Source organism: Neolamprologus multifasciatus, chromosome 9 (genome assembly GCF_963576455.1).
Source record: "Neolamprologus multifasciatus chromosome 9, fNeoMul1.2, whole genome shotgun sequence".
Taxonomy (NCBI): Eukaryota; Metazoa; Chordata; class Actinopteri; order Cichliformes; family Cichlidae; genus Neolamprologus; species Neolamprologus multifasciatus.
Genome location: NC_140447.1, coordinates 10,661,148 through 10,687,896, shown reverse-complemented (window position 1 = coordinate 10,687,896; position 26,749 = coordinate 10,661,148). Strand labels below are relative to the sequence as shown.

At 43.2% G+C, this 26,749-nt stretch overlaps 1 protein-coding gene and 1 long non-coding RNA gene across 3 annotated transcripts in view; both read right to left on the bottom strand.

Moving 5' to 3' along the window:
- vav3a (vav guanine nucleotide exchange factor 3a) overlaps nt 1-26,749 on the bottom strand; it is a 103,216-nt gene that overhangs the window by 68,909 nt on the left and 7,558 nt on the right. For both annotated transcript variants that reach the window (XM_085172236.1, XM_085172237.1), the window contains exon 2: nt 17,063-17,179. In XM_085172236.1, the coding sequence (XP_085028362.1) occupies nt 17,063-17,179 (117 nt within the window). The remainder of the gene's footprint in view (nt 1-17,062; nt 17,180-26,749) is intronic.
- On the bottom strand, nt 35-7,931 carry LOC146511051 (uncharacterized). The gene is made up of 2 exons (XR_014876009.1): nt 1,018-7,931; nt 35-982 (listed from the first exon to the last, which is right to left on the bottom strand). It is a non-coding gene; the product is annotated as an uncharacterized LOC146511051 (long non-coding RNA).

Below are 26,749 nucleotides of genomic sequence, written 5' to 3'. Positions count from 1 at the left end.
TTGTTGATCCATTACTTTTTTTATTTAGGTGTGATATGAATGGCCGTTTATTTCCTCCTTCACATTCTCCAAAACCTTCCAAGGGGCCAGATTGGAGCCTTTGGCAGGCCGATGCTGCCTCCTCGGCCAGGCGTGGCCAACCTCAGGCCTCGAGGGCCGGTGTCCTGCAGTTTTTAGATCTCACCCTGAGTCTACACACCTGAATCAAATGATAAGAACTTCAAGACATGTTGAGGAGGTCATTTAGCCATTTAAATCAGCTGTGTTGGATCAAGGACACATCTAAAACTTGCAGGACACCGGCCTTTGAGGCCTGGGTTTGGACACCACTGTCCTACACCATATGTTTTGAAAATTGTTGTGAAAATATGATTGGTAATTTTTCCGTATGCAAAGAAGGGAAGTTATGTAATCGCATTATTGGTTCAGCCCACATGTGTTATCAAAACTATATGTGGTTCACAGACTAAAATGAGTTCGACAGACCTAGTGCAGATGAAAACGTAGAGCTGCGAAAGCAGCCCGAGTTAAATTCTGATGTAAGTTATGGTAATGTGGAAGCTCTTCTTGATGTACATAACATGACACATCAAACCAACTGATGAAATCCCAAACTGACTCTGAAACTGCAGCCAAAAAAAGGCCAGACTGAATAACCAAATACATTCGTATCCTCTATAATGCAACAAACGTGTCGGCACTTCTGGATCTGTGTTGCTAACGCGTTGGCCGCAAATAGCCAGCTTGTCAGATCTATATGGCATAAGTGGGTTAGCATCATTTAGCATACCCCGAGGAGTTACCATCATAATCACGAGTGCTTAAAAAGACACTGTTTCAATCAGCCTGTGCAGATTCTGCACATTAGTCATGCAGCTGTGTGCAATCTTGTTATGGTGTTTTACTTTTGCTTGAATAATTAAATGCCATAAAGGAAAATACATCACTCATCTGTCCATTACGAAGGCTTAGAGGAACTCAGCTATAGAAAAGCAGCTTTCTGATGAGTACATCAACTCTAATAAACTTGTTTGTAGAGGGTTATTTTTAGGGTCTCATCATATATTTGCAGTTAACATTCAATTTTATACATAGTTTTGAGTGGAAAAAAGCAAAAGGAAAATGAGAAATGAATAAAGAAATACAAAAAAGAGCAAGAACAAAAACCAGGCTGAGAATTTAAATGGAAAGTAAATGATAGTAGGGATTAATCTGTTTATGCCAAATTCTGACTCTACCCTCCAAATGTCAGAGCAGGCAACCTTTTGAGGACTCACTCAGCAATCACAGCCTCATGTTCCCGTTCTTAGCTGACAGGAGTTACACTCGCTGTGGTCTTCTGCTGCTCTGGCCCATCTGCCTCATGTCTAACATGTTGTGCGTTCAGAGATGGTCATCTGCATATCTTGGGTTTAAGTTACTGTTCCCTTCCCATCATTTCCAGTCTGTCCGTTCTCCTCTAACCTCTGGCAACAACATGGCATTTTCCCCCAGAGAACTGCTGCTCACTGGATATTTTTCGAGCTGCTTCCGTGTTACAAGTAGAAGCTAAACAGTCAAACCTAAGAAAGCGAGTGCATATAAAACAGCTGCACCGTTTGAGAAATCGCACACATCAGACTCCATTAGAAGACACACATTGATTAACACCTCCCTGAAGACACGATCTCCAATGCATCACGCACGCCATCTTCCATCATGCTTCTTTTTATAATGCTGATGACATGTCCCCAGTGTTGGGGAGTAATAGAATACATGTACCGCCGTTACGTATTTAAAATACAAAATATGAGTAACTGTATTCTGTTACAGTTACAGTTTAAAAAGGTGGTATTTAGAATACAGTTACTTTGTTGAAATAAATGGATTACACGGCGGTACTTCCCTTTTTCATATTGTCAGGACTGTTTGGGTTTTGTTTGACAGCTGTGTTCTGTTATTCCAGGCGGCAGCGTTACGGTTGCCATGGTTACAGGGCGATGCTCTCTCTCTCTCTGCGTGTTTCCTGGGTGAGAGAGGACTTTTTGTTGTTGTTATGCTAAGCTAATAGGCAGAATGCTACAGGTATAGCTCTAAAGAATGTAGCATCATAGGCAGTGTAGTCCGTGCTGCAGGGAGAATGGACTGCCATACACGTTATGTGTCTATGAGCGAGGGAGGGAGAAAAAGGAAAAGTACGAGCTGTCATCGAGCAAAAACGGGAGCTGGAAGCATGTAAATATAATAATAACCACTGCAGCCAAGAAGAGTGCCTGACGAGCCCAGTTGTAAGTAAGCTATTAAGACTCGACTGTACACCGTGTTCGTGTTTTCCTCCGAAACAATAAGTTCCTTTGGAGCAGCCTTTCAACGCCTCTCTCTGTTTCTCGCTAGCAAAGTTGACCCAGACAACAAAGTAAAGCTAGTTTTCAGCTACGAGCCCGACACAGAACCCACCGTATTAGCCAGAGGTCCCTTTACTACGGTTCGGAGCCGCGGACCTTCAGTAACAGTAATAAATCACAGCAATAGTACATTCATGTAGTTGTAAACAGCATGATAATATATTAAGTAATCCAAAGTATTCAGAATACGTTACTCTCATTGAGTAACGTAACGGAATACGTTACAGAATACATTTTGGGGCATGTATTCTGTATTCTGTAATGGAATACATTTTAAAAGTAACCTTCCCAACACTGCATGTCCCTAGAAACTAATGAAAAACTGTCCATTTGGAGGCTGTTGTTGAATTTACTGAATCCTATTAGGATTTTAATTGAAGTAAATACACGTTTCCTAATTAAATGAGGCCGCTTCATTGTGTTTAAACAAAAGGAATACTCCTCTGTTGCATGTCTGCCGCTAAAGTGAAGCCAAAATCATTGTTTCTTAAACTGTCTTATGTCCAACAAAAGCAATTTTAGCTGCTTCTCTTGTTTCGTGGATATTGTTTTGATGGATTTATGGATTAAATCTCATTAAATAACCACACAGTGATTAATATTATATTACTATAATCCCCATCAGAATCTTGACCACGTTCACCCAGAAACCCAAACTGCAGCCTTTCATGTAAGATGAATCACACAGCTGCTTTCATGCATTATTTCATTTACTGCGCAAACTTCTCCCCATGTGAGCTCATCAAAACTGCCTCTTTTCTGGATATTATATAACTCGGAGCAGTTGCTACGATGGGATAGAATTCAAAGAGCGTGGAGGATGGAGATTAGCTATTTAGAATCGCCCCCACTTTTGAATGACAGCGCATCCACCCACTCCACCTCCACCTCTCCGAAGCAACACAAAGAGGAAAAGACCCCAACCCCCCCCCCCCCCCCTTCCTTCTCCACAGTTGCATCTGGAAAAAGCTTCGTTGACACGCACACAGTCCTCTGCAACGATTCTGCACAATCTTTACATTACAGAAAAGCATCTCGGCGAAATCAGAAGGACGTAAACGTCCCTGTGATTCAGTGCCGTTAGCTCCGACGCAGAGATGACAGATGCTGCCTCCGGCACCTCTTGACAGGTTTTTGGTGAAAGTTTTTAAAGATGTGTCAGCGAGGGATTGCCCTTGTTGAAAACAAAATCTCCCTCATTCATCTCCCTTCAGATGAAGCTTGTGGGCGCCCAGGGGAAACTGGCTGCACAGCGGGGAGAAAGTGGATTGAAGAGAGCGAAATAAACATGCAGAATCTAAACATTCTCGGTGAATCGCTGCTCATCTGGAAGGGAACACTGACCACAGGCAACTCACGTTCTGAATAAATTCACCTCCAACGCTCATCTGTAAGCAGGATCGGCATTTTTTTTAAAGCTCAACTCTGAAGTCTGCACAGCACAGTGGAGTTTGGGGTGTTTCGTCTATGAATAGTGTGTATAAATACGGCTAGTATGGAGAAATCTGAGTTTATCGTGTCAGAAAACGTGAAAAAAAGTGGAGTTTCCTGTCAAGTAACACATGAAACTCACAGTATGTCACCAGGTCAGCTAAACTGCGAGGATATCTACCCAGTTAGGAAATATAAACCTTTGTGAATCAATTTCAACTCCTTTGACGCACATTTAACTGACAACAGGTGCACCTGAGAGGCAAAAACTAGACAAGCTCCAAAAAGGAAACAGATTTGCATATGGTGGCCAAGGACTGCTGCTCTCTCTGTCTCCCTCCTGACTGATACCTGCTGGTAGCTTAAGATGACACATGCAGCCCATTCATGTGGCACCGACAGTCCAACTTCTTCAGGATGGCACATACGTGGAGATACCCAGATCACCCACTACATGAGGAGAGCTGGATAGAAGCATTAACTTAGAAGTGGAACTGGTATATGTGGTATTTGGAATGGGAGAAGGCCGCCAGGAAACCTGCAAAATGACCTTCAGGGCCACTCATATGCTTGTTTTCACCAAACTGTAAGAACTGGTCTACAAGAGGGTGAAATGAGAACCTGAGATCCTTTAGTGCGATCGGTGCTTACAGTCCAGCATTGCATGGCTCAACTGGCATTTTTCAGGGAACACCAGAACTGGGAGATCCGCCACCTTGTTGTTTTCACTGATGGCAGCAGATTCACACTGAGGAAATGTGACAGGCGTGAAAGAGTCTGGAGACGTCTGCCTGAAGCATCATTCACAATGACTGGTTTGGAGGGTCTCACTGACCTCAGTGTGGTGGCCGACATCACCCTGACAGCTGAACGAAATCCTGAGACCCACTATCAGACCTTACCGTATGTGGGTACAGTAAGTACAGATATGGTGGTTTGCTTTAAATTTATCGGTACTCACTGCAGTTTGCACAAATGTAACTGTATCTACGGAGTGATGAGATCAAAAAAGATGGAACAGTAACATTACAAGAAGGTGCAAAATCTGGATTTTGTCTTCTTTTTTTTTAGCAAACCGCAAAAATAAGACGTCCTGTTCAAAATTTGACTGTTCTTGAGTCTCCAGGGGTTGCCTACAAATCGTATTGCAACAAGACTTCAGGAACTCGAGCCACACGCTTAAGACATCTAACAGCAAAATGTGTTGTTTTAAAAAGCATCTTTGATTTTGCATGAATTGTATGAACTTTTACGTAACAGAAAAAGATCAAGTTTTTTGTTGCCTTTACAGCCGGATGAAAAGACTCCTCATTTTCCAGTTTGTACAAGCAACAGTCGTCCCACTACAAATTTTAAGAGCAGATCTCAAGCTACAATTTCCAGGTCCTAACAGGTATTCACGCAAAACAAGTTGCTTGTAAGGTTGGAAAAGACACTAAAATAATGTCAAAAACTGAAGCAATCCCCGCCGATGAAATGTAGTCCATTACTGCTCAAAATAACAGTTAAACCAAACGTTTACTTTATTGTCTTAAGAATGGAAAAAAGAAAATAACAAAAATGCCCTCAAATGCATTTGTACCATTTAGCCACACTGCGATGTAGGTCAGTAATTCCAGGTAGCGAAACAGTCCATATTGAAGCAGGGGTAAGAAGAAAATCTGTCAGAATGTAGGGCAGAGAGGGGAGGAGGGGAGGTTTTCAGTCTTTCAGTCTCTGTCGTCTTTCCTGACCGCGGTGGCTTAGCTTCACATGCTCTCTGGCTGGCCCGGTGTCGGCAGTGGCCTAAAAATACCTGCCATGTTTAAACGCCCAGGTAACCTCAATACCGAACAGCAGCCTAACAAACAAAGCCTTTACCATAAGAGCGCTGCAAGCACAACCGCTGTTGGCCTCTTACTGTTTCCTGATGTCAATCGACATGACAAGAAGGCCACAACACTCATTTGAGATGCAAACGCAAAGAATTAGAATGACGGTGTTCACTGAAGGATCGGTTTCGTTTTTTTAAACTAGTGAGCTCCTTTTAAATCTTTTTACAGTAGGACTACCTGAAGGGTTAATGTGTTTCACGCTCAACGGGAGGCTCCCTTTTGAACTGGTATGGGGCAGGGACATACAACACAATGTCTTTACACAAAGATACATACACACACACACACACACCACTGACCAAAAGTGGCAAGAATATAAATATAAATTCCCCTTCCACCCAGTTTTCCAGTCAGAGCACACTCTTTTTCCTCTCTGTGTCATAAACTCTCCCACATTCACACACACGCTTCCACTTCCAGGGGCCGGAGCCCGGTCACAGGAAGAGTGCGGGCTTGATAGAGCCTGTGGCAGAACAAGACTGAGGAGGTGGAGAGTGGTGGTGGGGGTGGTGGGGAGGAGTCCAATTGTCTAGGCCTGGCTCACCAGAGCACACTTACACAAAATATACTGTAGGCCTCGACAGGCTGGTTGGCACCATGGGGCCACCATGGGTGGTTTGGATTTTAAAGGCATGAGTCAAAATGCAGCACATGCAGACAGATAGCAGTGCACATGCACCCTTACACCTGAAGGCAAATTTGAATATAGAAACAACCCCAGAGGGGTTCTGTGGTGACCGTTTCCTCTTCCTGTTTCCTGCTGCTTACTGAGACTTGAGATGAATAAGTCCTCGGAGGAGTCACTGTAGCATGCACGCAAATATAGAGGCACTCTCACACACTCGTATGCAAACACTACCACCTACACTATCAGGCATCTTTTTCCCTAATTCAACATTAGAAGGCCTGTGTGGCTTTTCAAATGTCACAGAATTATTGTTTGAGGGCAAGTTTTAACTTTTCTTTGAGGACGTTGGTAGCCGTGGTGACGAGTCTTAGCTTCTGCCTCACTCTGGCCATGTGAGTGCCGGCCTTCCCCAGTTTCATCTAATTGTCCACAAAAGCTATTACAGTGAGCCTCGTGATTCTCTTAATCAGCTTAATTGCAGACATTCAGTTGCCTCCCTGATATATTTAAAAGAAAGTCAAATATAGAATAGAATAGAATAGAATTCAACTTTATTGTCATTGCACATGCACAGGTACAGGGCAACGAAATGCAGTTTGCATCCATCCAGAAGTGCTTTAGTGATATAGATATATTACAATATATATTAGCAATAATATAGATATATAAGTATGTTACAGAAATGGGTCTATTATGGTATGTTATAATGTACACGGTATGAAGTATGTTATGAATATTCTATAACTATAAGTATGTACAGGCTGTAGTGAGTACAAGCTATGTACAGGCTATGAACAGGATATAAATATGAAATAAAAAAACTACAGAAATCTGAGATATACAGTTATACAGAAATGTGAACTATGCAAGTTATAAACAGTTGTAGGATTAAAAATTATCGTATGATTATTTACACAGAACTATACAGTAGTGCAGTTAAGATAAGTGAGATATGTGGATAATTTCTACAGAGGCTATATAAAGTGCTAGTGATTGTGAATGGTGGTTCAGTCCATGTTATTATTGTGTGTTTGAGGGTACGGTTGTCCATTGTGTGTGTGTGTAGGTGGTTGTGGGTGTGTGTATGTCCAGTCCATGAGTTTAACGTGGGACAGATGTCAGGAGGCAGAGTTCAGGAGTCTGACAGCTGTGGGGAAGAAGCTGTTCCGGTATTAGTCCGGAGGCTCCTGTAGCGCCTCCTAGAGGGCAGGAGGGTGAAGAGTCTATGTGATGGGTGACTGGGGTCTTTGATGATTTTCCCAGCCCTTTTCAGACACCGCTTCCTGTATATGTCTTTTATGGCAGGAAGTGGTGCTCCGGCGATGCGCTGGGCAGTTTTCACGACCCTCTGCAATGCCTTCCGGTCCGAGGCAGAGCAGTTCCCGTACCAGACTGTTATACAGTTGGTCAGGATGCTCTCGATGGTACAGCGATAGAAGTTCACCAGGATGTCTGAGGACAGGTGGTTTTTCCTCAGAGTCCTCAAGAAGAAGAGGCGCTGGTGAGCCTTCTTGACCAGCTTGGAGCAGTTGGTCGTCCAGATGAGATCCTCGGAGATGTGGACTCCCAGGAACTTGAAGCTGCTCACACGCTCCACAGCCGTCCCCTTACGGTGATTGGCCTCATCGTTGTCACTGATGAGGCCAATCACCGTGGTGTCATCTGCAAACTTAATGATGGTGTTGGAACCATCAGCAGGTCTGCAGTCGTGGGTGAAGAGGGAGTAGAGGAAAGGGCTCATCACACAGCCTTGTGGTACACCGGTGTTCATTGTGATTGTAGATGAGCAGTGGTTATCCAGCCGGACATGTTGGGGGCGGTTGGTCAGGAAGTCCAGTAACCATTTGCAGATGAGGGAACTGATGCCCAGGTCTGTCAGTTTTCTGATGAGTTGTGAGGGGTGGATTGTATTGAATGCTGAACTGAAGTCTATAAACAGCATTCTGGCGTATGTGTTGTTGTTGTCCAGGTATGAGAGGACAGAGTGCAGTGCGATGGAGACTGCATCCTCTGTGCTCCTGTTCTGGCGGTATGCGAATTGGTGGGGGTCCAGGGTGGGGGGGAGACAGGATTTGAAGTGTGCTAGGACCAGCTGCTCTAAGCACTTAGTGATGATGGGGGTGAGTGCTACTGGGCGGTAGTCATTGAGGCAAGATGGGTTGGAGTTTTTGGGTATCGGGACGATGGAGGTGGATTTGAAGCAGGCCGGTACCGCAGCGTAGGCCAAGGACCAAAAGTTGTTGAGCTCGTTGAGGAAGGAGACATCAGAGGATGCGGGGGAGGGTTTGGTGGTCCTGTAGTCTGTAATGGTCTGGAGTCCTTGCCACATGCGTCGGGGGTTGGAGTTGGAGAAGTGTTCTTCTACCTTCTTTTTATAGTGGTGTTTGGCTTTTTTGATGCCCTTCTTCAGATTAGCCCTGGCTGTACTGTAGGCGTGTGCATCTCCTGACCTAAAGGCAGTGTTGCGGGCCTTCAGGAGGAGACGAACATCCCGGTTCATCCAAGGCTTCTGGTTGGGGTACATGGTGATCCGTTTCTGGGTGGTGACACTGTCTGTGGTTTCGGAGATGTAATCCAGTACAGATGAGGCGTACTGGTCCAGGTCTGTGTGGGTGAACATATTCCAGTCTGTGTTTTTAAATCTGTCCTGGAGCACTGCGTCTGTCCCCTCTGGCCACACTTTAATTGTCCTCACAGCAGGTTTCACACGTTGGATGAGTGGTGAATACCGAGGTGTGAGGAACAGGGAGAGATGGTCCGATTGTCCAATGTGGGGGAGGGGTGTTGCTTTGTAGGCTCCAGCCAGGTTGGAATACACATGGTCTAAAGTCTTGTCTCCTCTGGTAAATGGTAAATGGACTGGTTCTTATATAGTGCTTTTCTACTCTGTCCGAGCACTCAAAGCGCTTTATACAGCTAATTCATTCACCCAATCACACCCATTCACACAAGCACTTCTAAGCTTAAGTGCGCAGTATCTAACATTCATACTCCGATGGATGCATCGGAGAGCAACATGGGGTTAGTATCTTGCCCAAGGATATTTGGCATGCAGACTGGAGCAACCTGGGATTGAACCACCGACCTTCCGGTTAGTGGCTGATCCGCTCTGCCACCTGAGCTACAGCCACCCCTCCTGCCTGGTGTGGCAGGAGACATGTTGGTGGAATCTGGGGAGGACTGTCTTTAAGTTGGTGTGGTTGAAGTCGCCAGCAACAATAAAAGCAGCCTCGGGGTGTTTATTCTGGTGTTTGTTAATGGCTGCAGAAAGTTCTTTCATGGCCAACCTAGCGTTAGCGTCGGGGGGTATATACACTGCAGTGAGTATGATCGAAGTGAGTTCTCTGGGGAGATAATAAGGTCTGCATTTGACCATTAAAAACTCCGCATTAGGTGAGCAGTGACTCTCAGTAGTAGTGGAGTTCATGCACCAAGCATTGTTAATATAAATGCACAAACCTCCAAATATGATCATAGTGGAGTATAACCAAAAGCAAAGAAAGGGTTGTTGAAGGAAATCTGTGTATGTTTTGTCACCTGTGAGCTGACTAAATGAAAACTTTAATCCAAGGAAAAATTTGCAATGCAGAAATTGGACAGAGCAAAAAAATTAAGCATATGTTGTCTTCAGCTCACACATCCATCACCAAAAGATCCCGAGTTCCCATGACAGCCTACTCTTCAGCTCCGTTTGTGTGTGCACAGAGTGAGGTGATGGTTGCCACGAGCTAAGACTTCAACTCAGCTCACACGGAGAGCTCCAACAGATGTCCACAATCTTCAAGTTTTTTTCTTTGAAACAATCAAAGAGACAATCCATTCCTGCAGCCGGCAAGCAGAGCTGCAGGGGGGGGGAGGTTGGAGGGTCTTCAGAAAGACACGACTGGGCTCGGGCGGTTGGTGTGTGTGTGTGCGCGTGATGGGTTTTCTGTTTTTTGCACGAGTGCACGCGCTCATGCTTGAAGAAACCAGTTGTTAAGTGTGAAGTGTGTTTCCAGTGAAATCAGCTGCCGTGCAGTCAGTCACCAGGAGTCCATGAATTATCCACAGAGCTTTCAGCAGGTTCTGTCAAATTGTTTTGGGGTTGACTTTAAACCCAAGTGCACAGCAAGTGAACCAAGGAAGCTTTTTCACACACGCTGGAACTCAAGGTCAACAGAAAGCACTGAATGGCCAACATTTCTCTGGTAACAAGACTGTGGAGAATTCTCTGGAACACCAACTGAACTCAAAGGGATGTAGGATATGATATCAAACAGCATTTACAACAAGAACACTTTATACTTCGTGGTTAAAATGTTTGAGTCCTTGAGCCATTCACCTGTGTGAAGTTTCAGATATTTGTGGATGACACCCTTGCATCTCTGAGCTAATTACAGCGAGCCACGTACACAGATCTATGGATTGAGGATGAAGAACAGATTCTCTTCATGCACAAAGTCACTGCAGCACACCAGGAGCGGAAAGAGTAGTTGTGCCAGTCAGCCAGCATGCACAATGCAACTGGAATGCAGTGATTTTTAAAGTTAAGGCTTGCACATGCATTCTGTACGTTGAAATGTCCACCAGAGAAAGCTGTGGTCTCGAGCCGCCTGCCAATAAAATCTGATTAATTGCTTTTGCAGAGGTTTGGACCGGCTTCTCTCTCTGAAGGCCTCATTTAGCATTATAAAAACCACACAAAACAGCCATAAACCGAGCTTCTTTCTGTGTTACTGACATCTTTGTAACCTTTTGTTGTGTTGTAACAAAGCAGAAAAGTCATTACACCATGATGGGAGAGAAGGCTACACTTTCAAAGCCAGACTAATTAGTCTGTTGTAGGTGGGTTCACTGCTCCGCGAGGCTGAGAGTTTAATTGCAGGTTTAATCGACTGACACCTACGACACCACCAACCTCCAACGCCATGCCGGAAAGATGTTAGTAACAACCCGCGAGGAATCTCTACCATATCTGGGGCGGAGAACAAAATAATGACCAGCAATTACTCTGATCATAACCTAATTGTAGCCTTTAAAATGTGCCTCCGAAGCAGTTGCGACTCATTGTTCCTGCAGCTCAGCCCTGTGGTGCAGAGATACAACCCGAGGATCCATTAGACATATGATATCTGACCACAGTGATCAGCAGTGCAGCTGAAGGACAAAGGAAATAGACAGAGAGGGAGAAATGATGGGGGGGGGGGGGGGGGGGGAGGCTGGTCAGGAGATGCATCAGGCTTTAGTGGATTTCCACAGTTAAATTTATCACAGTCAACTGAGGAGGAAGACAGCAATCAATAACCCCTATCTCCCTGCTGTCCTCCAAGAAGGACAGTTGCTTTCAAGGGTCCAGACCTCTTTTAGACACCCCATCCAAAACCAAAAGAACAAAAAAAAAAAAGAAATAACCCAAAACAACCTCCATCATATTATATTTAAAAAAGAAAGAAAAGCTAGAAAGCCACTGTTAGAGCAGCGGACCCCAACCTTATAACCAAATAAAACCCGTACCAAAAAAAAAAGATTTATTCATAACACACAGGAAAAGGGAAACCGAGTTAGCGACAATAAAAACTAATAAAAACCCTGAAAACCATAAATTTCACACCCGAGCCTCAACTCTCACGGCCTGGTACCAAACAGGTCCATGACCCAGGGGTTGGGCATCGCTGTGTTAGAGGTTGATTCCTGACTGGGTACCTGCTACGCTGTAACCTCTTGCTGATATGCTCAAACTCAGCATCTACTGGTAGATTTATATTATATGAAGACGAAATCAAAACGATGACCGTAGGACTGTGGAAACCTGGAAACCCTTGCCTGATTAATGAAACTAGAACGCGTAATGAAAACGCAGGGATCTGGAAGCAGATGAATGAGTCGGGCGCAGCTGCGAAAACAACAGCATGCAAGAGTAGTCACTCATTACCAGATGATTTACATGACACACAGCTAACAATATGCAGGTGTAGCATCTTCTGGCACATGCGAAGCTGTAGAAAATGGGATACAGTACATAATGGAGGGTTACTACACAGGGGTGGAGGCCTGAGCATCCACCAGTCATCCAGATGACCACAGCACCGAAAAAGCTTGGTCAGCGCAATACTCTTTAAAGACTGGAAACAAAAATCAACTAGCCAGCACTTCTTAAGCTACCGGTTGTTGCACAATCTTGTTTCCTTGAAGTGTAAAAACTGAAGCTGAGAAGAAAAAAAAAGCGAGTCATTGTTTCCAGGATAAACTGCCCACCATGTGACTGTGTGAGCATGGAAAGATCCCGTCAGCACTTTCTATTTAAAAAAAAAAACAAGTTGGAATTAGCAATAAAATAGAAATGAGACAATTAGTCACTGACAGAGATGATGATGGCAGTATGTGTTTTCATTCATTTAAAACTTTCCTAACGTGTAAAACTTGCACACTAAGCACACAATGGCACATTTTTCCTATGACACGTAAGGAAAAGGTCTTTTTAAAAGCTCATACATTTTGTGCGCATCTTAGCACACAAAAGAGCTTGGGGACAAAACAATATTGTTTCAGTGTGTGTGCAACAAAATCGGGCTAGTGATGTCATCTGGGGCACATAAGCTTCAGGATGTAGACATTACACTGATTACACCCATGTAATAGCTACGCATTGTATTATTATACATTCAGTGGACACACACTATGGTAAAATGACTGTAACCCTTATAGTGAAACACACGTTGTGGATTCTTCGCCCACGCTGCCAAACACTTCCACAGATATAACAGTGAGGGGATATATCGCAGCTCTATTGGCCTGAATATCGCACGCAGATCAACTCTGGAGCCCTCTCGCTCTTGCTCTCTGTCAGCCAGGTGTGTGTCAGTGTGTGCACGGCCTGCACATCCAAGTTTCTGTTCTCCCTGCAGAACCCACAAGCCCTCATGTGTCTACAAGACAGATGTTCAAACCAGATGTTCTTACACCGAACAGAAAGGTCTGCAGACAGACCTGCTGCTTTTGTCTCTGTGACTCGCTGATATCGCGGCGCTGTGCCGAGGCGAGTTCAAATTTCAAAAGCAGTTAGACAGATGCAGTTTTACAAATTAAACGCGCCCTTGATTTTCCTAGTCTGGTCATGTTTTCTAAGGATTTCTCCCTTTAATGCTCCTTCCCAGCTTCTAAAGTAGCAGAGTCAAGGACTTTAATACGTTTCAGATTACACAGTGCGACTGCTGAAGCAGACAGAGATATTCCCAGCGCAGACTCTATATCTAAGTCTATAAACTCTAAAATAAACAGGCCGGCTGATGTTTTATTCAGAAGCAGGCCGGCAGCTATTTTTAAAACAACAAAAAAATAAAATAAACTGAAAAAGTCAAGTAAATGGCCGCTTCGCTCATCCGCTGCCCGCCTCGCTCCATTAGCCTCTGCGGAGCCAGCCGAGCGAGGATTACCAACCAGCTTCCAGTCTAATTTCAGAGATGGTAGAGTCACTCAGGGCAATGTGGGATTCACTCAAGAATCATCGAAGTTCTCCCTCCACCAACTGAAAGCAGTGGAGAAAAATCAGGCCAAAATCAGACACCAGAATGATTCTCCAACTTATTGTTTTCTATCTGCCTCTATCAGTCTCTCACTGACAGGTTCTGTAAGCCATTAAATACTTTCACCATGCACCAAAAAATAGCTCTACCTCATGTACTACTTCCAAATAAATAGTAGCAGCGGGTTAATGTGGCCAATATCAAAAAAGCAAACTCTATGTAAATCCTTCTATGTGAGAACATTTTAATTTCCTGTTTGAAAGCTTCTAACCAAATATATAATCATGTGAAATATAGTCACAGGACTCTCTACAGTATTGTAAAAAATTATTTCTACATGAGTTTGCACATCATCCTGGAGGGAACACAACCCACTCGTTACTAGGGATGGGTATCGTTTAGGTTTTATCTGATACCGGTGCCAAACCGGTACTTTTGAAACAGTGCCGGTGCTTAAACGGTGCTCGAACCGGTGCTTAAAGAATGGAGAACACAAAATTGGTCCACAAACCTCTCATGTTCAGCTGTTTTTTTAGTAAAAAGATAACAATGTTAGCCTTTTCTGCAGCTATAGGGCATATATGGTATCACTCTTGGCTGGAAGCAGTGCTTTAACAATGGAAAAAACAAAAACTTTATCCAAAAACCTCTCATGTTTAACTGTTTCCCACTTTTTATTTGGTCATTTTTGCCTTTTTGGCCAGGGTGAAGGGAGTATCTGCCATCAAACAAGAAGACAGCCGCATGTAGCTATGATGATGTTTGCTAGTTCACCTTACATACATTAATGTAATAACGTGGTTAGCCTACTCAACGTAAATTATACACGAACAACATTAAGCTACTCACGCAGAGAAGAACGGCTGCTGCTGCCATCATCATCCTCATCATTTCTGCTACACTGGCAGGGCTAGGGGCCAGGACTCTACTCTTCAGCTTTTTGGGGGATGTTGCTAACTCTTCGTCCGATAACAGGCACCACACCTGCAGTAGATGCGCTCGGTGTGAGGTCTCGCAGCAAGCTATCATTTTTCGGCTTTTAAAAAAAACGCTATGCGTCGCCAGGTGTTTCATCGGATTTCAGGTGTTACCTCCTTTCCACAGTATCACCTTAAAGCACTTGTTGCAGGCTGCTGAGTTTGCATCTTTTGCTGTGAAGTACAGCAAGACTTTTGACCGCTTCGCCTTGGGCATTTTTAATCTGTAGCTCTGCTCTAAACGAACGTACGTACCTGGACCCGCCTACTATCCCCGGAAACGTAAAATGATTGGCTAGAATTCAAAGTGTATCACATCTCAGGAAAAAAAAGCACCGAAATAAAGCACCGAAATGTGCGCTGCTTTTCGGTCTGGTTACTACCGTTTATGTCAGAACCGGTGCCATCATGGCACCGGATACCGGTACCCATCCCTACTCGTTACAGCATCGCCTCAGCTCATTGAGGTTTGAGGCCATTCATTTACCAACTGTGGTGCTTATACATCATCATGGCCAGATATCGCCACTTCAGTCTCATCCGTACAAAGGATGTTGTTACAGAAGTCATGAGGCTTGTTCAGATTTTGATTTGCAAACCTAAGCTGCGCTGCCACGTTCTTTATAGAGCGAAGACGCTTTTTCTTGGTCATCTTTCAAAGCAAGCCATCCCTGTTCGGTCTTTTTCTAACTGTACTGCCATGAACATGAGGCTCTGACCTTATAGCGACTCTACTGGGACGTCCATTCCTGTAAAGATTGTGACACTGTGTTAACACACACAATGAGGGGTGATGATTTGGTATTAATGCAACCAACAAACTGCCAAGACCGCTTTATAGAGGTACTCACACTCACTGATGATCAGTTAATCGAGTCCATTAGAAGCCCCCCGACTGCTACTTAACCTCTTAATTCCTATGGAGTCAGTAAGGGTACACAGGACCTTATACAATCCTGTGAAACCGTTCTCTTTCACATTGCTGTAGCTAGCTAACCCAGGATAAAGACTAGAAACAAAACAGCTAGCATGGACCTGCCACCAAATCTTATCTGGTTAACACAGAACTGAAGCCCTGTAAATCTGTGTTTATCCTATTGGAAGGACGGGAGTTAACATTTGAATAGTAAAATATGAGAATGTACAATTACAAACATAAATCAAAAAACCCTGATATTCCTTAAAATTTGTTTGTTTCTGAGAAGCAAGGATACAGATTTGTATTTGTATTTCGCTCTACCAGGAAATAAAGAAAGAAACATGCCTCAGTCCAAATATCTTTTAATTATAACTGACTTAATGAATGGATGGCTTATTTTCTCAGCTACTTAATTCAGTTTAGTACACCAGTTTAAAAATAAAAGCTAGAGAGAAGATCTTCATTATGTTCCAATAATTCAAAGAGCTGTGAAAGTGTAGCTGAAACACCGAGTTGAACTCTAACACAAGGTGAGCACTGAGTGTTGTTGCTGTGCTCTTCTGAAGTACCCTGTTTTAACTTTTACCTCTCAAGTGTTGCCACCTGACCAGTGAGCTCGCAGTGCTCCAGTAGTTCGTGTTTCGGAGTAACTTTTCATTCCTATCGATGGTTTTCAGTCTTTCGCTCTCACACACACACATTTTAAGCTCTGGATTTATGACCCTGTCATCTTGTAAACACATCGTGTGCACCAAAATGCAGCAGCACCCTCTTTCTGCTCAAGCCTGGTATTTCTAAATTAACCACCTGGGGACTTCCCGAGGGCTGCCGGAGAGCCGCAGACGCTTCCACAGCCCTGCGAGTGAAGACTGAGAGCCCTATCAAAGTAACGAACCGGAGGCCAGACGTTTAACCCCCCCCCCCCCCGTTTAACGTCTGCACGCCGACTTTTTTACTTTAATGAGAGGAAGCGATTAAAGTGCTGGGTCATGTTGCTGACTTCAGCTTTAGCTCGTGATTTGGGAGTGTGAAGCAAGCCAAACTGTGGCCTCAGACTGCATTTATTAGCACCTGTGACGGGAAAACCGGTGTCTTCTAATTACACTTCAGATGCTCTCACAAAGACCAAGTCTGCCTTTTAAGAAAGAAATCACTGAAAGACTAATAAAAATGTAGCTCCAAGTTGCGTGACTTAAAGACAAAGGCAAAAGTGGGTGTAACAGCACATTTGACTAATTCAGAACAGTCTTTGGGGACAGCTGGCGCACACAGCGAGGGTGGATGCAGGCTGCCGATGCCAAAGCCTCCGTCTCGTTCTTTATCGGGCCTGTAGCAGTCGTGCCTTACCTTTCCAAAGTCCCTGACGTCAAAAAGGTCAAAGGCCTCAAAGAGCTCGCTTTTCTTCATGCCAAAGACGTCGCTGCACGCTGCCAGGAAAGTCCTGATGTTCTTCAGGCACAGGAACTGTGTCGGGGAGACAGAAAGGGTTCATGTGTCAGTGGCAGGACAGTAAATTTACAGGCAGTATCGTGATGTTTCACTTTTCTTTCCAAATGGCCGCGTGTCTGTGCGCGTGTCTTTATGACATCACCGTACAGTTTCTGCTTTTTGGATAGTGCTTGACAGCTTTCACTCTCGCTGTCAAATCAGGCCTCGCAGTTTAGGACAATGGAGGGCCGCAGCTCTGAGAGAGGGGGGAAGCTGTGCTTAAAGGTGTCGTGTTTCACTAATATGATGTATCTGCTGTTGAAATAAGGCAGTGGGGTGCTGCATAATAAAGGAAAAGATAATTCAACAGAGAAGGGAGAGAAAGGCCGAGATCTTGGTTACTCCTCCCCATACAGTACATCGTCTCTGCTATCGTCATGTAAACGAAACAGAAATTTTAAGAAACTTCCTTATTATTGACTTATCAGTTGAATAGTTGGCTAACTGCACATGCCACATGTATACACTAATTATGTCATTGCATTATCTGGATCTCACAGTCTAAACTGAGTCCAAACTCGTTCAATTAATCTTTCGACTGTTGCATCCTGGTGTCACAAATTATGATTGTGATGTTTATCTTCAGCAAATTGCTGCACAAACGCAAGTTAAAAGCTAAAATATCAAGAGAAATTGGTTATTTCAAATACAATTTAAAAAGCAATGCTTCAAACACAGCTCATTAACAATCACCAAACATACAAGCTGGCTGGTTATAGTTGCTGCATTTGCAAATTCGAAAGTACATTATTAACATTAATGCATAGCTACATAACTCTTGTACATTTGATAATATTGGGCGCACAGGCAAGTACGTCTGTATATACTGCTGTGGTGTGTTTATGTTCAGCCTCCATTTCAGCTTTGGACAATGTGCTGCGTTAAATCATGTTTAAGTGGCTAAATGTTGAAAGATAGTTTGAGAAAGAGCTGAAAGACGTTACACTAGCATTATTTATTTTTAAACTGAAGGTTTATTGTTTCCCTGGTATAAAGTTGGAAGTAAAGAAGTACAAAAACTGAAGGAAACAGAAACATTTATTGGTATTGGCCCTAGCTATTGGAGCCAGACAATATTTAAATATTATCAGCTAATATTTGCTATTTGCCAATCTATTAGTATCAGCATTTATATATTCCAATAGATTTATCTATATAAATTTATCTCTCTATATATATATATTAGTCAGCATTAACGCAGACTGATGCGCGTTAATGCATTAAAACGGGCTAATCCGCGTTAACGAGCAGATCAATCCGTGTAAGGGGTTACTCGGCGATAACACGTTAATGTGGCTTAAACGCGTTAACGGCGTCATCACGGCTAACGTGATAAACAATTAACCCATCTGGAGCTCAGACTGATTCAAAATCCCTGAAATGTCTCTGTCAACATATTTCGGTCAAAAATAAAAAAAATAAATAAATATATATATATATATATTTTTTTTTTTTTTTTGTTTTTTGTTTTTTTTTGTCCACTAGAGGGCAATTTCCCAGTTGGCAACATGTGTTTGGAACGCCACAAATACAACAACCAGCTGATTCAAACAGAGTCAGATAGAGTGTGAACAAGTAAATAACCATACATAGTAAATGTTAGGGAAATCTTTTTATGTATCATGTGTATGGAAAAGAATTATTGGCTCATATATCGAAATATCACATTGTAAAATCACCAAATATCGGTATTGTTCTTAAAAATCCTATATCTGTTGGGCTCTACTAGGTATCGACAAAGTGTTGTTTTAAACCTCACCACTGGTATGCGTAACAGACATCTGTAACATCTGACGCCATTGTTTCATGGTTGTGTTGCCAACAGGGAGACTGTAGAGTGCCCTCTTGTGGACAAATTATGCAAAATCAACACTAGTTAGATCGATGAAGGGTGTTTCTTCCGTCTCTTTTTTACCCTTTTGTTTATTGAATATTACAGTCTGATAATGACAGATTAGCAAATAGCTGATTTGGCCTGACCACAGACTGAATGTGAATACTCTAAAGCTACTTTCAGCTGCTCTTTTATTCACAAGGTGTAACCATAGCATGTTTGATTTGGCTCTTCCTGATGCAGCCCAACAGAGATTTGTCTCTTCCGAGGACCAAACTGAGGATCTGAGGATTTCACCTCAAAAACTGCCACTATATTAATTTTTCTGCTGAGCACAGACGTCTATTTTCCATACTAGGCAAGAAGGTTATTAGCAGGCAAGCAGCACAATGCAAATACACTAATGAAGATGAAAAGAAACTCTTTCTGAGCCTTAGAGCTGAATTACAGCTGAGGGTGCACGTTGACACATTAAAATTGAATCAAATGATCAATAAGTAACTCTACTAATAAACAAGGTCATTTACTGAGCGTGCAAGTGTTTTGCTTCATCTGCAGCTTGAAACTTTTGCTAATGATCTTAATGGAGTTCAGCCCAGAAACTGTTTATCCATATTATGTGGAAACACTGAAAAACACGGGTGGGGGGGGGGGGGGGGGGGGTAATGTCTAAAGTATTAAGTAAAAGACGTTTAACACTGTTTTCGTAGAACTGCTGGCACTAAGTGAGTGAAGGGGGGTGATGTCAACACACAGGGCTTAACCAGCATGCAGCATCCGCGACTTAGCCTTCCTGTAGTTAATACAAGATGGAAGACAAAAAAAGGATGCTGATGTAAAAGATGTTTCCGAAAGTTCTGATTTTGTACTGGTTTTGGCCACACCACTATGCACCAAATTGCTGGGAACACTTTTTTGGTTGTTTGTTTGTTTTACATCCGAGCATTATTGGACGTGTTACGTGACAAAATGACACTTACATGATGGAACTATCAGTAAATCAATACTTACACGTCAGGTACAAAGACAACACAATATCACAGCCAACACAGAGTCACAACAGGAACGGCTGTGTGGTTTCGGCTTGTGCATTTGAGCAGTGACGACTTATGGTCAAACCAGGACAAAGGGGTCAGAGTCTACAATGAATGTAGACAACTGAAAGCACTGCACTGCTGTGTATATATCAGCAGCTGAAGAAGTAAGATCAGCACCGTCAGATTTGTAAAATGTCTGGAAAATCTCAGGAGCATCTGAATTAGGGGCAAAAACACTCGGTTACTTTAGGTGACAGCCATGTTTAATTGCGTGGAAGCATTTTAGGAGAAATACAGCTTTTTTTTAAAGGCCACGATCTTTCTATAGGTCCTTTTTTTTAGATTTGAGTATCTTAAAGGAGACTGTCTTCTTCTTTTTCTTCTTGGGTAACAGGTTCGCAGGAAACAGATTTCATTCGCTGTTTCCTGTTTGCTAAACAGACCACATATATGAGTCCATACCTTTAGGCCTGACTGCAATCGTGTATGGCAACTTTTGGTAAACTAATTGAGTCAGTGTCACCTCAGAAAACTAGGAGCACGGGAAAGGATGCAAAGCAGCCCAGAGTTACTCTGTTATGCGTGACACACCTTCCCTCTCATGGTACGACGCAGAATCAGATTTGTCTGTGCGGAGCATGTCCACGCATCAAATATAAAATGGCTCTCTGCCACAATTGAATTACACTTTACAGATGGCTTCACAGAAGAGAGAAAAGCCCCCAGCCAGCGAGCTCCAGATAAGAGTAGAGCAGCAAGCAAGCACTGAGTGAATAATATTGAATGTTTACACTTGTACACATCACTTTCTTTTATCAGACGAGCACATCTTGTCTGCCTGGAGTCTCTGGAGAGTCCCAAAGGACCTCACTATATTATCTAAGGGAAGCAGCTTCACAGAGGACATGCTATATGAAAGACAGCTTCTCTACTGCACTGAGCCGAAGACAGCAAAGAGGGAATTGTATTAACAAGAGTGGAGCAGGATGAGGCAACCGCTAACTGTTCCACTGGCAGCTTTTGTTCTGCAATAGTGACTCTCTGGGGCGCAAGAATCGAAGGGCCTTATGTGTAAGTGTGTGCATGCGTGTGTGTGCGTACACATGAATCCAGACTCCATGTCCAGGCCAATGAGAGAGTGAGTTCTAAAAGAAAATTTCAAAAAATCTGCATTTGCCATTAAGAGAAAGTCTGATATTCACCAGTCAGCCATATCATTAAGACCACTGACAGGTGGGGTGAATAACATCAGTCCTGTTTCAGTGCGATCTTCTGCTGGGAAACCTTTAGTTACAGCATTCACGCGGATGTTAACATGACGAGTCGACCCACTTAAACCTTAGAGACCAAGAACATCAACTAAACTGCATTTCCCAGTGGCAGCAGCCTCATCCAGCAAGCACAAGGAGAGATTGTGCCTTGCCATAACGTCAAAACAGCTCAAAAAACAGACTTGAGAGCTGGAGACAGTGGCATGGCCAAAATCCCTAATGTGAGAAAAGATTCACAAATCAGCAGCTCAACCCATGAAGTCCAAAAAAACTTAGAGCTTCAGAATATCCCAGTTTAAAGTGGTTTTAGCATCTGTGGCTAACCCACACGCACGCTAACATTAGCTTACAGGTGGAAGCTAAGTGCGTAGAGAAGATGAACTAAAAAGATGTTTCAGAAAGATCCAAGAATTAAATAGTTTAAGTAAACAGAGTCCCCTGAGATTACAGACTTCCTTTACTACTACACTCACTGGGGATCGATCCTCTGGCTGGAAAGCTACATCGTTGCTAGACTGTAAAACTCTCTGAAAACCTTTACCGCAACCTACAGCGTAAACTATGTGCAATGTAACTACACATCGGGTCGATACAGTCCGCAAATATCGTCAATGGCCTGTTCGCTTGTCACTTCACAATTGTCACTAGTCTGTCTTGTATCAATTGAGGTAATGTAGAAAAGTGAAAAACCTTGAGGGAGAAATATGTTAGCCTCTAAAAAAACTGACTACAACAAAGGCTTTTTAAAAATCGCAGCAGGTTGATTGTTTCTTTTGGCTGGTACTGCACATAAAACACCAGGACAGGAGTACAAGGTAATTAACACATAATGCACCGCCAAAAGATTAAAGCAACGATGTCGACCACTTATGTAGGTTACGTTCTAGGCGCTACAAAGATTTCCTGCTAAATAAGTCTAAATAAGGGCTCGTTCAAAGTTTGTACTTTGTCTTATTTATTTGATGCTTTCCTTTTATGTCTTTCCTTTTCCCACAGACCCCAACTAAGCCTGGCTGAACTGAAAACGTCTTTAAAATGCTGTTAAAACAGGGTTAACATTTGCAGTATCTTTGGGGTTTTATGTCTCTCACATCCAGTCCCAAAAACAGATTTTACTCTATTTTGCAAGTGAAACGTATGACGTGACGTTGTGACACGGTGTCCCCTGCAGCGACCCTTATCAAACACGCTTGTTTTTGTCGTGTATTTACGAAATAGGACGAGCAGTAGCTTTATTTAAAAGCCTTCAATTCAAATATGTTCCTACTGAAACTGCACAGCATCCAAGGCAGATGCATCCAACGATGTTCACGCACATATTACTGTACTTCAGTGAAAACAGCAAACAGCTTCATTGTGGAGAACAAGGATTTAAAGACAGATTAGGCTGTGAAGTCTCAGCAGGAAGCTCCAAACATGGCCAGTTAGGTTTGGATAAAATGCATAGTTTATACAGTACAAGACTGATGTATGGAGGGCTTAAAATCTTGCAAGTGCATTTCATTTCTGAGACCAACCATGTGGAAGTCAAAGAGAAAAAATCCTGTATATCAATGTAGTGTTTTTGATATGTCCCTGTATCCACAGTAAGTCTCCAGTTTCTGCTCATGTATTCCTTGATACAAGCCTAAGCTCCATAGCAACAAGCCGGAGCATTTTATGGGCCCCGTGTGGATTGTGTTGCTTAATGAAATCCTGGTCTCATTCTCTCATAGATATACACAATGAAATACAGCCAGACGTTTGGCCATCGCCCCACATGAACCTTGTTTTTGATCAATTAATTACAAAGCATATTTTGCAGAGGGACCCAAAGCTTTGTGCAAAGAATTCCAGGTAAGAGCTCCCCAAATGTCATCTGCTTGCTGACAGCAAAATGGGACAGCAAAGAGGAAACCATGAAATGTAGAGGAGATGTATACATTAGGTGTATCGTGTTTGACTGTCTTGCCACTTTCCATCACTCAGATATTGTATCCGGTGTGAATTACATCATGTGCGCAGGCCTGATCTGTGGAGCTCTTTTGCCAAGACTCTTAAGTCATAACCGGTGGGTGAGATATCACTATCCAAGCGCTCGGGTCACATCCATGTCATGTAGGAGCTTTTGTCAGCTGTGTAACCAGAAAACGGGAGGTGGGAGGCAGGCAGAGGTCTGCTGACACCGTCAAAAACACTCCTTTCTCTCTCCGCCTGGGCTTGGGATCATCACAACAGGCAGCCTAGCCAGCCAGACGCTCATCATCTTACTCATCCTCACAGAATATTATCAGCAGCTTTTCTTTCTGGTGTAAAGCAGTAACCCCGTTTTTTAAAGTGCGCTAAAACTGCACAGCTTTTGCTTTACAATATAATTCAACGCAGTGTCTCAGTCCACATTATTCTCCCATTCACTCGTGACTCTGAATATTCACTGCTAGTTAACGACAACTTCTTTACCACCTCTTCATCAACAGCTTTTTTTTTTTTCATATGTGACTAGGCTCATTTGTTCCCACCCCCATTTGGACGTGGCGAGCTTTAAAAGTCATCTGTGTGTCCAGGAGCTCTATGTGGTGCTCTAATCCTTCCATTCAGTATGCGGAGTAATTGTCAGGGACAAGCATTATGGTATCAACGAGAGTGAGAGAAAATGAGAATGTGCAGGTTTTTCCCAGCTGAATGACTCAAGCTAAACGCTCATTTTGAATTAAGAATGGAAAAGTGTGTAATTTAAAAAGGGTAATTTATGATGGCAGAAACATGAAAAGTCATCACCTTTGTCATTATTCATCACTCTGTCGATGACGGTTGGTCACAAGCAGATGGTCCATGTTCTCGTCGCCTAGGTAACCCGCTAATGTTTTTACCACCCTGTCATATCTAATCAACTACATCCTTCGCTCTCATTGGTAGTCACTTCACTCCCTTCCCTCAAATTTGAAAAAAGTTTATCTGGTAAAATAAATTGTTAAAAATTTCGTGAATGTCGTTGGTTTTCTATGGTCTCTGATCACCACATCCCTTTATTGACACCCCCGTCACTCTACAGGTTCTTTCAGCTGATTGTTTAGGATCATTGATCTGATCAGCCTGAATCACAGATGCAGCATCCAGTTATTTTCAATGCAGATGTTCTGCACCATATACAACCTTCCTAACAGCAAAATAATACAGAAAAATTAGGTACATGTCAGGTACAGTACAAAGAGCTGTTTATGAGAAAAAGTTGCCATGTTAACGTTCTAAGCCAAATACAGATTAATGTTTCATTGTAAATATACAGACTAGTAAGCATCACTGAGTCAAACCTCAGTCACACTAGAGTAAAAATAGGTCCACAACCACCCAAGAAACTACAAAAGAAATCAGCGGTTGGCTGATGATTTACTTTTCTTCACATTTCAGCACCTGATTACAAGTAGTTGCAGCAAACAGAGGTGGCGCGTGCAACACACTCGTCTGGATGACCAGTTTCAACTGCAAGGTGATTGCACAGGTCGCTTTGTGGGAGGTAATCTATTTCCAAACAATCACGGTCTAATTTTGACATACTGTAAAGACTCTCAGAGGGACTGGCAAAGGTTTGCAAGCAACTGCAAACCGTCGAATTTATACATACTGGCTTTAATTTTTGGATTATTCACTGTTAATTGCTGCTTTATGTAGTTGTCAACCCATTTAATAACAAAGTCATATCAGACTGACTCCATCTTATTGCCCTTTTACCACCAAAGTCATTCTGCAGACTGCAAGTGGTCTCCAAGTGGTTGCAGACCTTGATCCTGTCTTTGATTCAAAGACTGAGATCGCAAATTCATTGTATTTGATCGCAATAACCGAGTTTGTGCCACAGACGGTCCGTAACTGTAACTCCACTCTTTGCTGTAGTGTTATTGTAGCATTAAAGAACTGCAAGACTTTTGGAGTTGGTACTAAACAGTCAACCAAGATTATGAAACAAATGGTTGATGCCCTCTTTGGATTTTGTGCAACTAAACAACAAATGATTCAAGCTCAAGTCCACAAGTCTTTATAAGAGGTGCTCCAAACCACACAATTGCATTAAAGTTTCCTAAAAATAAAGGCCAGAACGATCAGTAATTCAAATACCATCATGTTGCCGAGGCAGAGTTTTGAAATTCATGTATGTAAATGTCATCAGCGTCACCTGATGACATTTACATACATGAAGGTGAATGGTGCCCTAAACTGCACACTCAGCTCCCCTGATACTTAAAGTGAGAAATCACAGGAAGAAGTGAAGATGACAGGAAGTCTTTCTAGTGACATTTCTGACATCCACACAAAGCCTGAGCCTCTCTGTGGCAACAAAGAGGCAAAAGGGGAAAAACCTTCCTACCTCCCCCACAACACCAGTACGTGACTCGGAAGCCATTTTCCATTAAATCCTGGTTTGAACCCAGATGACCCCCACATGTACACAAAGCTTACCCCTGCCCCCACCCCTGACGATAAGCCGAGTGAATTAGTGTTACTGTGTGAGATATGAACCCTCGTGGCTGCAGCAACGCAGGTCAAGCAGTTTCAACTCATCTGTGACCGGCTCGGCAGGATTAAAAGGAGTCAGGGTTGTGGAAAGTGGAGAGTTGAATGTCATATACACTGTGTCAAGCGCTAAATAAAACGTACACACTGAATGAGCAAACACTGAAGCGTGAATGGTGAGCAGACAGCATCCCTCCTCCTTCTCCTCCTCTTTCCTCCTCTCCCTTATTTTCTGCCTCTTGGAAGATTGTGTTCAAAAATGTGAACAACTCTGCCGTGTTACTTGACAGAGCCAGGTCAATGGCTATCTGACCCGTGCGTGTGCATGCGTGTGTGTCGCTGCCCATTCAGGCGAGTGGGCTTTGACTGATATGGGTTTGTGCAGGGCCTATTTTTGGAACCACGCTGTGAAAAGACGCACATTTAGAAGGATAAACTGAACGTTTTTCCGTTTCCACCTTCCACAAAGGTTTATTTCTGGCAAATTAGAGCCTTTAATTCGTCCTTTCAGGCCTTTAATTGACCTTGTCCCTTGTCCTCATCACCTGCATGTGCTGTGTTATACATGTATTGAGTCACAACAGCTCCTAATCTATTTCAGGGACTCTCCCCCTCTCTGTCTCCATTACACAAATGCAGACATTCCCATTTCCTACAGACAACGGCCATCCATCACCTCCGCACTGTCAGCACAGGGCACCTTACACATTACTGTCCCTGCAGGAAAAGACAATAATCTTGTGAACTGCAGACGGCTTTTCTATTCCGGGTCCATACGCTTGTACGAAAATGTATCTCCCTCATGTGCACAACAGATATATGCAGCTCCATTCATGTCCACCCATTTCTCCCAGCTCCAGGCTTCCTACAACAGTAAACCTGTCAATAAAAGGTTATGAGCGTGGTTGGTGGTTGT